This window comes from Anoplopoma fimbria, chromosome 8, assembly GCF_027596085.1.
Source record: "Anoplopoma fimbria isolate UVic2021 breed Golden Eagle Sablefish chromosome 8, Afim_UVic_2022, whole genome shotgun sequence".
In the NCBI taxonomy this organism is placed as follows: domain Eukaryota; kingdom Metazoa; phylum Chordata; class Actinopteri; order Perciformes; family Anoplopomatidae; genus Anoplopoma; species Anoplopoma fimbria.
Window position 1 is genome coordinate 12,939,120 of NC_072456.1, and position 9,962 is coordinate 12,949,081.

General features: G+C 36.7%; 1 protein-coding gene across 1 annotated transcript; it reads left to right on the forward strand.

The window, feature by feature from the left end:
• Positions 1 to 247: 247 nt before the first annotated feature.
• On the forward strand, positions 248 to 8,315 carry LOC129094698 (receptor-type tyrosine-protein phosphatase C-like). The gene is made up of 13 exons (XM_054602957.1): positions 248 to 322; positions 1,175 to 1,198; positions 2,754 to 2,777; positions 2,935 to 3,198; positions 3,306 to 3,542; positions 3,636 to 3,749; positions 5,692 to 5,823; positions 5,951 to 6,106; positions 6,473 to 6,619; positions 7,368 to 7,576; positions 7,681 to 7,741; positions 7,902 to 8,013; positions 8,270 to 8,315. The coding sequence occupies exons 1-13, from the start codon at positions 259 to 261 to the stop codon at positions 8,313 to 8,315; spliced, it is 1,590 nt and encodes a 529-aa protein (XP_054458932.1). The 5' UTR covers positions 248 to 258.
• Positions 8,316 to 9,962: the final 1,647 nt, after the last annotated feature.

Here is a 9,962-nt window from a genome sequence, read left to right on the forward strand (position 1 = left end):
ACATCTACATGAACAAACTGTATTGCGGTCATAGTTAGTGGTTGTGTAGTGACATATAGAAATATCAAAAAAATAATGATACTTAGAACAGAGACAAGGTTTAGAGAAAGAGGATTTCCTTTGAAGTATACAGTAGCAGAACCAGAAGTTCAAGTTGAACTTGCCAGACGGCTGTGTCGAATGACAAAGTTTCATGTGTAACCAAGATTGGAACATTTCTTCCGAAACATTTAACAGAAGTAAAAAAAACTCCTGGATATGGAAGGACTCTCTGGCGTCAAGATCCTCCTGCTCTGGGCTCAGATCATCGCTATGGTCAACTGTAACTATCAACGTTATTAACTGTATTATCTATTCATTTTATTATAGCGGGAATGTGGAAACAAAAATAAGTTTTGTGAAGTCATATCTTTGTATATGTCATCCTTAAGTCTTTTTATTTGTCGATATATAACTAAGGAGTTTCTGATAAAATAACTGCTATTGTTGCTCTTTGGTTGGTAAGACATACGCTACAGAAACTTTAATGCATTTCACACTTGTGTTTTTGAACACTGAAAATGTGATAACATTAATTAAGATCAGTATAGTTTTTGCTTAGTTGGACTGAAAAGCTCACTAATTATATCGTTTTCCAACATGAACAAACTGTCTGAGATTAAAAGATGACATCAGGTGGTTTGTATTAACTATAGTCGGAGGTGTTATGACTAGTTTAATAATAGTTAGTTTATCGACTCTGTAAAGGAGCTAATTTAGGTAGCTATTGACGCAAAGTTATGCCATCGCTGTTCCTCTGTTGACAATCATGTTGAGGTTGGTATGGAGAGGTTCTAGGTTTCAGTGTGGCTCTTTGCAGCATTGTTATAGCAACCAGTTTGTTCAGCACTGCCTCCTGCAGAACTTCAGATGAAAAGGCTTTTCTCTGTTTGACCTGACAATGCTTTTGGTCTATTTGTGCTTCGATATGAGCAAGTGATATGCAGATGCAAACTGAAACTAATTGTGCAAGTATGAAGAGGTTCTAGGTTTCAGTGCAAAGCAGGAAATCGTGGTTTGCTTTCTGAACTAGCAAATTATTTGTCTCTTTTTCATTTTTTGCATATTCTGTGCACTACATTGTACTCTTTCATGACAAAAAAGCTTTTAATGTTAAAACGTTTTCTCCGTGCAGGTCAAGGATCTCCAACTCCAAAAGGTGAGTGGGCAACACATAACATATAACAATCAATTATTATTAATTAACAATATGTTTAATTTTAATTATGCCACCAGCTGTGCTGAACCTTGTGCAACACCTTCACCTCAAACTCTATTTACTCTGTCTCATTTCTTCAGCACCAAATCAAGCATTTTATGAAATGAATTTGGCCTGACAATGGAAATAAAATTAAGGTGACCTGACTCACCCAAAGTTTTAATGGCAGACACTAATAAACAGTTCCAAAGTAAAGTATAAGTATCAGATAGCAAGCCCTTATTGGAGAAATGTGGGGACACAGTCACCTACAGATAGTTATATCGGTACAAAACATGTAAGTTTATTCCAGTTTGTGCTCATCTCAGAACATTTTGCTTTGCCAAAGTAGAATGAAACGCATATGATCATACATTATGCAGCTAATCTGCGATGGCGGTTTGCGTTTAAGCCCAGTGCAGGAAGTAGTGTGGCATTCATAATGCTCACAGTGGTGCACAGGAAAGAAAAGTCTATCTTCAGGTCTAATTTTACTCACAGGTATTTTTCCCTTTCTGTTCTTAAGGTGTCTTATTATTGTTTTTTATGCACTGTAATTTTGACATTCTGGGCTATTTTGCTTACACATTGATGTGTTTATTTTATTTCAATTTGTATATTTGTGTCTGTAGATTTACATTAGATAAGGCCCCATTGCATATTTCAAACTTTAGAAAAACTAATCCTGGTATTACTTTTTATTTACTGAGATTTATTTATTTATTGAGATATTGTCTTTGGCCTGATTTTGGTTTTCTTGGAACACAGATGTTTCAACCCTCTTACCTCCAAGCACCACCACAATTTCCACTTTACCTACGATGACCAGCTTATCTGTCACCGCCTCAACTCCACGCAAAGTGACAGCAGCTCCTGTCACGCCTTCAAACACCTCAATAACTTCCCACAAACCTCCACTCACCGCACCAACCCTCACCTCAAACTCCCCAAATCCAGAGCCCAGTTCAGCCCTCACGACTGGTAATGTATTCTGACTCAGTTTTATTGGGAACATTAGTGTTGCATTCAGCATGATATTGCTGTTACATGCATTATATCAGGTAAGAATGTTAGTCAGACTTTACTGTTGGACAGTTAAGTATTTCTACATGAAGGTGACCTCCAGCATGCTCTCCATCTTACAGCCACCACTGCTACTCCTGCAAGCATCTCTCTATCACCCTCACCCACAACCAGCAAGCAAATACAATCTCAGAATACCACCACTCAAATCCAGACTTCACCTCCAAACACCACGCCCAACATGACCATGACTCCTACAACCAAAGCTTTGATTATTCACCTTACATGCCCTCCATTTGTCTTGTTGAGGACTGCGATAAGTAGGGACAACAGTTACTAACACTAGCACAGCTAAGGAATGGATTACTAGAAGTTCATGAAATACTGACACTTCTTCACTTCCAAGTTGCTTCGTAGTTTTCATTTGTATGTTAATATTTTGTTGTTTCCTTCTCTAATCTCATTTTAATGTGTTCACCAAACCCCACACCAGCCCCTCCACCTCCACCTCCAGAGTGTGAGTATCACTATCATTTTTCATTTTTTAACAAACCACTAATTATATTTTTTTCCAACATCTACATGAACAAACTGTCTGAGAATGACAGATGTCCTCAGGTGGTTTGTATTTACCACAGCAGGAGATTTTATAACTCTGTTGATTTTGTGTTCAGGTTTTTACAATGTCACAGCCATCCAGTTTGGCTTCCAGGTTGACATGTTGAACTTTACCCCCGCCAACTACAACGTCAACATTAAAGAAGAGGGCCGACCAGGCAAACCCATCGTTCAGTCCTTCAATCAAAAATCACATAAAATCCCACATCTGAAGCCCTGTACTGAATATAAGCTTAATGTGACATTCATCGATAACGCTGGCAAAGCAACACCCTGTAAACACATTGAAAATAGAACTATGACACTGACACTGAATATGAGTGAGTAAAAATAATTCATACGTTTGATTTTCATTGTATTTTATTTTAATCTATAAAATGTGACCGACAGACGGATGTGTGCAGATCATTTCACTTATGTATTTCAGCTCAAACTGAAGTTGAAGAAGGCAGCTGCATGCCTGGATATGTTTGTTACCGGAGTAACTGGGACATCAGCTCTTCACTCTCAACAAAAAATTATATTCCAGCTATGCCATGCAAAAGCAGCAATACGGAGTTCTGCATCAAACCTGGTTACAATGACATATGCACAAATTTAACTACAAGCTTCACTTCAGAAAAGTGTGGGGCTTTCTTTCACCTCACCAAAGACATCACTGTTGGTATGTACAGTAGAGTCATTGTGTGTTTTCAAATTGCATGTGGACTTTGTGTCATGATGTTTAATGTCTGTGACGTTTCCTTTCTTTCTACAGGTTTCTTAGATCCAAGTGAAATAACTCAGACAGGTCCAACTGAACTTCCTGCAAAAATTGAACCAAATTTACCTTCAAACTGCAGCAATCTCACCATTGATTACACCTGTCAGGGTAAGTGGAAAGACGGGAGGTAAAGAGACTTTGTCTATCAACATTATGAATGGATTTATATGGAATATATGGAAACTAAAGACCATTGGCCACAGTAGACCCAGTGAGCACTAGGCAGGATTTAGACGTCTAAATCTGGTTGAAAACTGGTTGAAATCGGGTCTAAACGTCTATAGACGTCTTTTCAACCGGCTAAAACACGGTTACAACTTCAACATGTCACAAAACACCATTTGGTTGATAATGTGTTCTGTTGTAACGTAAGAGAGACGACATTAACATATTATATACATTATAGTATTTATGTAAAGTATTCAACTGGTCTACACGTAGACGTGATTTCAACGCATTTAATGTTTCACATAAAAAGTCGTAAATATCGGACTTTATCGACTATTTGCTGCTAAAATAAGCTTCTAGGACGTCGTGATCCGGTCATTTTTATACATTACTCTTAAATAAGAAAGTTCGCTTACAGCTGTAACGCGCATGCGCAAGAACTTCGACTGCACGAGAGGAACGGCCGAGACTCACGAGACACGACGACAGGAACGAGCTGATGAACACGAGGCTTCACGCTGCACACACTGTGTAAGTACTTCAACTACTGGATTCAGTTATTCACGATGCAGGCGAGGCTGCTAGCTTGTAGCGTTAGCATGCTAGCTTGTAGCTACTGCTACCTGGACAACAGTAAACATTAATATGTGTGTAAGTTAATGTTGATGTGTTTATGGGCTGTCGCTGTAGTTCACTGATATAAAGTGAGTTTTAGGCCATTTTACATCCAAACTACATTACAGAGAGCTAGTGGGGCTGTACACAGTTTAAATGGGGAGGTACACAGTTTAAATGGGGAGGTACACAGTTTAAATGGGGAGGTACACAGTTTAAATGGGGCTGTACACAGTTTAAGTACACAGTTTAAATGGGGAGGTACACAGTTTAAATGGGGAGGTACACAGTTTAAATGGGGAGGTACACAGTTTAAATGGGGAAGTAGTGAGTAAAATAAATTGATGTACAAACAAGAAGACAGTCAGAACATTGTTGTTTGGCATAGAGCAACATATAAACAATATAAAGTATTATAATGTGTAATATGCCAGTGAGCATCTTTACGTTGAAAAGACGTTTAAAATCGATTATGGTCACCGATGAACAGACTGGTTCAAGAGTTAATATGTTTTATAATTCTTGTTTAATTTACAGACATCCATCTGAAATATGACAGATCATCTGAAACCGGCTCCTGGAGGCTTTGACAACGACATTTAAAGAAGAAACGGGAGATTCTGTTGTGTGCATTTTCAATTTCATTGTAGTTGTATGAATAAAAACTAATTCATTGTTGCCTGTGTCAGATGGTCTTATTTGTCCTGTAAACTGTTAATGTGTTACTATGACTACGTGTTTAATGGCTACATATTTTACTGTGAGCAGTTGAGGTTCAAAGGACTTTTAAAAGACGTTTATGTCTAAAAGTGGTTCAAAAGTGAAAGTTTATTCAACGTCTATCTGTAGACGTCTATTAGACGTTCACGTTTAGACCACATTTAGACGTGATTTGCAATATTGGCTTTCAACTGAGAAATGTGGATATGGTTTCATAGAAACTTTCTAAAGTGATAATATAACATTATTACTGCAAATCACGTTGACATGTGGTCTAAAGAGGATTACAAATGCACTTTTTATTTCTTTTCAACGGAAAAATGCTCACAGCTCACAGCAGATGCTCAACAGTTTTACTTAAAACTGAATCTAAATTGTATTTTGGGGGTAAGAGGAAGAGGAGGTAGCCTGTTGCTTTGTGCTCTCTGTAAATAAAATATTTATTTATTTGCTGTGAAAGTGTTCACATTTGAATCTACGTGCTCATTGGCACCAAGAAACAAATACCAGCTGTAGAAGAAAAGCTGTCATCCTTGTGTCTCCACAGAAGCTTATGAACTCAACACCAAGAAACTGTCTGATCTGGAGCCCTTCACAGACTACAGCTGTACTGGTCAGATCAAGAAAAACAATGTCCCCGTAAAAAACAAGACTGCTTTCAAAGTCAGGATTGACTGTGGTATGTTAATATTCACTTCACCTCTGTGCATTGATAAGAACCAGCTTGTATCCTGAGATAACTTTGGAGAAAAGAACAGCTCCAGATGTTAAGTTCAGTGTTACAGATGTCTGATGTGTTCCAACAGATCTTACAATAAGCTTCACACAGAAAACTGTCACCAACACCTCCATTCAGTTGAGATGGGACACGACCAGTAAGAAGTGTGGAGCTGTCCTTCCTGATCTTAAGAAGCTTTCTTATGCCTGCAGCTGTAGCCCTCACTACAATCAGAAACAAAATAGTAAGTAAAAGTATTTAGAGTATTCCTATTATCATTTGATTCATTTTACAGGAATGCACTTTTGGAAGTCTTTGGAGATCATTTTACTTGTCAGTTTACCTAAATAGTGAAACATACTGTTGACATTTGACTCAGTGCTTCATGCTAACACTTTAGCATGCTGAGTGTTTTAGCTTGCAGGGCCACAGTTGGTGATCTACCAATGACACATTGATGATATTGATTGAATGATTGACTGACTGATATCTATTTTCTTGTCCCTTTATGGGTAACTTGACCAACAAAACAATCTGCTGTTTTATATTTTCCGTTATTCTGTTTTTGTCGCATTGTTGTTTAGTTAATCACAACCAAACTGTGTTGCAGTTCTAGCTAACGTGAAACCGCCAGGACGAGCATGTAAAATTGAAGGACTGGAACCATTTACCACCTATAACTGTGACGTCCAAACCAAATACAACAACAAGACAGTTACCCAAACAACTCCAGTTCATATCCAAACTGAGGCGGGAAGTAAGTGTCTAAAAAAAAGACAGCCTATTTATTTATTATGGTTTTATTTATAATATTATTTTTCAGATTTTCAGATTCTTCTGACTCTGGAGTTTGGTACCAGAGTAATTATTGACTAGAATTATAGACAGATACATTACAATTAATTTGTAAAAATATATATAACGTTTTTCATTTTCATTCACTGTAAATCATGTCTTTAAACAATGGATTTTAAACAAACAACAACTTTAAGTGGAATAAACTTTTTTTTTATGTAATGTACATGTTATTCCATTAACTTATATGTCTGCCAATTATATACCATTTCTTAATTAATTTGTTTCCTGCTTTAACATCTACAGTTTGCATTTCAGGGTAGCTTTATTACAAAAATAAGACACATGTGATGTCCAACCTACAAATTCCTCACACAACTTCCATAACATAAAAGCTGTTTGGGACAAAAAGTTTTAGAAACTGTATAAAACATCATCACTTATCATTTATTGACATACAAGAATACAGAATACTGACTAAATAATGATGAATAGTATTACAATTTCTATTATCTTTTTTTTTTTTACTTTGAGTTTATAAGAGAATGTGTCTATATGTCACTACTGACAACCAGGACAACCAATACAGCAACACACAAATGATGCTTATCAGTGTTAAAACGGCCATTAAAGCTAACTTCAGTGTCACTTTGACTGTGAGTCAGTGTTGTATCTAAAGGGAAATATGTTGTTTTTCTTCACTCTCTTAGTACCAGACGCTATCACTTCACTGAAGGTGAATCATCCAGAACATAACGTGATAAGAGTAACTTGTTCTTATGGAAAACGTTGGAATGGGCCTAAGAAGACATACATTGCACTTCTTTATAACGGTGGTGTCAAGACTAATGAGCTTGAAAACGGAAAGTGCGATTTTGAATTCAAAGATCTAAGCTACTCAACAGAATATAGACTGGAGGTTTGCATAATCCTAATTTTTGGTTTCACAAAATTATTATACCTTTATCAATCGTTTTGTTCAAATGCTATAATTCCTAATTAATGGATTGTTTGTGTTTCCAGCTGACTGTTTTTAATGGATATCATCGGAGCGAGCCCAAGAAAGACACTGTTTTCACTTCCTGTAAGTGCTGTTTAAATTAATGCCACAAATTGTCTCACATTGTTCAGTAAAATATTGTGACACATTTCGCTTTGACAGACGGTGCACACTTACATTTCTATTCATTGCATCTTTAACATAAATGCCACCATTTTCAAATTATTTCTCCATCATTTTACAGATAATGACAAAGCTGTCATTGGGTTTCTGGTCTTCCTTATCATCCTTACATCTGTGGCTCTGCTTTTGGTCGTCTACAAGATTTACATTCTGAAGCACAGAAAGTCCAGAAAGTAAAGATCATTCTACATCTCACCTCGTGCATCAGTTTGACTGTGACATTGTGACTTGTTTGTTTTGCAGTTGTTGTAGTTTAGTTTAATTTACAGCACAGGGACAGTTGTTGCAGCTGAACTCAATTCGTTAGTGAGGTTTCTAGATTATGTTCATAGAAACCGTACGTCTTAACACGTTTGAATAGCCCAATGACTGTTGTATTCTATATAAAGGTTGTTCTATAAAGGCAATCTTCACTTTATTTCTCCACAGGGTAGCGAATGAAGACGTGATGCTTGAACTAGAAGCCAGTGAGTAGACTGATGACTTTTGTTTATTGTTTTTTGAGTCAATGAGCAAGTATGTATAATGTATCTGTAAAGTGCACCATCATCTGCTGAGTACCCATCAATAATTGCACTATTTCCTGTTTTTTTTTTGCTGCTAGTTTATGTTAATGTCCCTTGATCTGAAGACAATTGCTGAAGAGGAAAGACCTGATGGAATTCTACACTTATTACTTTGTTTTTTATATAGATCGCTTGTGAAGAAAAGATAGACTTGTAATTTCTTGCTTAACAGCGCTCCATTGTATTTTGCTAAATGGTTCTAGTATTTTTTCTCTCGTTTTAATGTGCACTTTGAAAGTGGAACTTGTTTTCAGTTTTTTCAGTATAATGTTAAACCGGTAGTTTATTTAAAATCACGCTTGTGTAGCATGGCTTTATATCATAGTAACCTGTGCTTTATTGATCTGTTGAGTTACTGTCATATTGTCCATTTTTATTTTCTGACCAGTTGAACAAATGCCAAACTGTACCACCTAAAGAAAAAGAAAGAAGTAGCAGCAGTTAAGTCCTGCAGATGCAGACGGAAAGAAATGTTGCTACTTGCAGTACCAGCAAGCAATTCATGTAAAATATGGTGTTTTGTCTTTTTATCAGCTGCTGTTTTCATGTGTTTTTGCAGCATTACCTTTCATATTTGTATCAACCTTTATAATCCATAATAATATCATTAAAAATGTAAAAATGAATCAGACCTGCTTTGTACTAAAATTAATCAAAAATAAAATACGATTGAGCTGTCAAACATCAAATTTTATATTTTTCTCTTTTTGTCTGAAGAAATAATCACTTTTTCGTCTGAGTTTTCCTCCACATGCAGATGAGAAATGCAGCCTCCTTACGTCCATATTTGGAGGACACCTGTTTATTCCATGTAGCTGCCAGTATCCCATAATCCATTTTTCTGTGAGTGGTTAAAAAGTGCATTAAGGGCATCCTCAAGTTCGGGGAGTCAGGAAATATAACATCATATTTACTGGTTATCTATGTTCAGATGGCTTTTTATCGCCAGAAAATACATATCACATGATCTTGTGGACCAATACAAAAAGTTGTTCTAGCAACAGTCTGGATTTTGTTGTTTATAGCAGTGTGTTCAGAAAAAAATGGTTAAATAAATATACTTACCATTAGGCTGGTGTCATTTGCCAGTTATTGATCAAGGTGAACTGGCCCAACTCTTGCTGTAAATTGAGGTTACATGAACAAAAAACACTGATGTTTACACTTTGTTGGTTAGAGGAGGCACAGGCTCATTCTGGCCTTCGAAGTTTAATCCTTCCTTAAAAAAAACCAAACTGCATTTTCTATGTGTGATTTTCTCTTTGATTTCTCAACAGAGAATATAAGTTAGGTAGGTACGGTGTGATTTACTGATGACATGGACGGCTTCACAAGACAAAGATCTGCTATGTTTTCAACATATTTGTTACTTAACAAGAAAACTACACTGCAAACTTACACAGCAACATTAACAAAAAAAAGTGTGCGAGAGAAGACACAGCATCTGGCCGGGCGCTATAATACTGATGATCTGATAGCGTCAGAGCAGGAAGGAGTCAGAGAGAGAGAGAGAGAGAGAGAGAGAGGAGAGAGAGAGAGCAGTAAAACATTTGCTC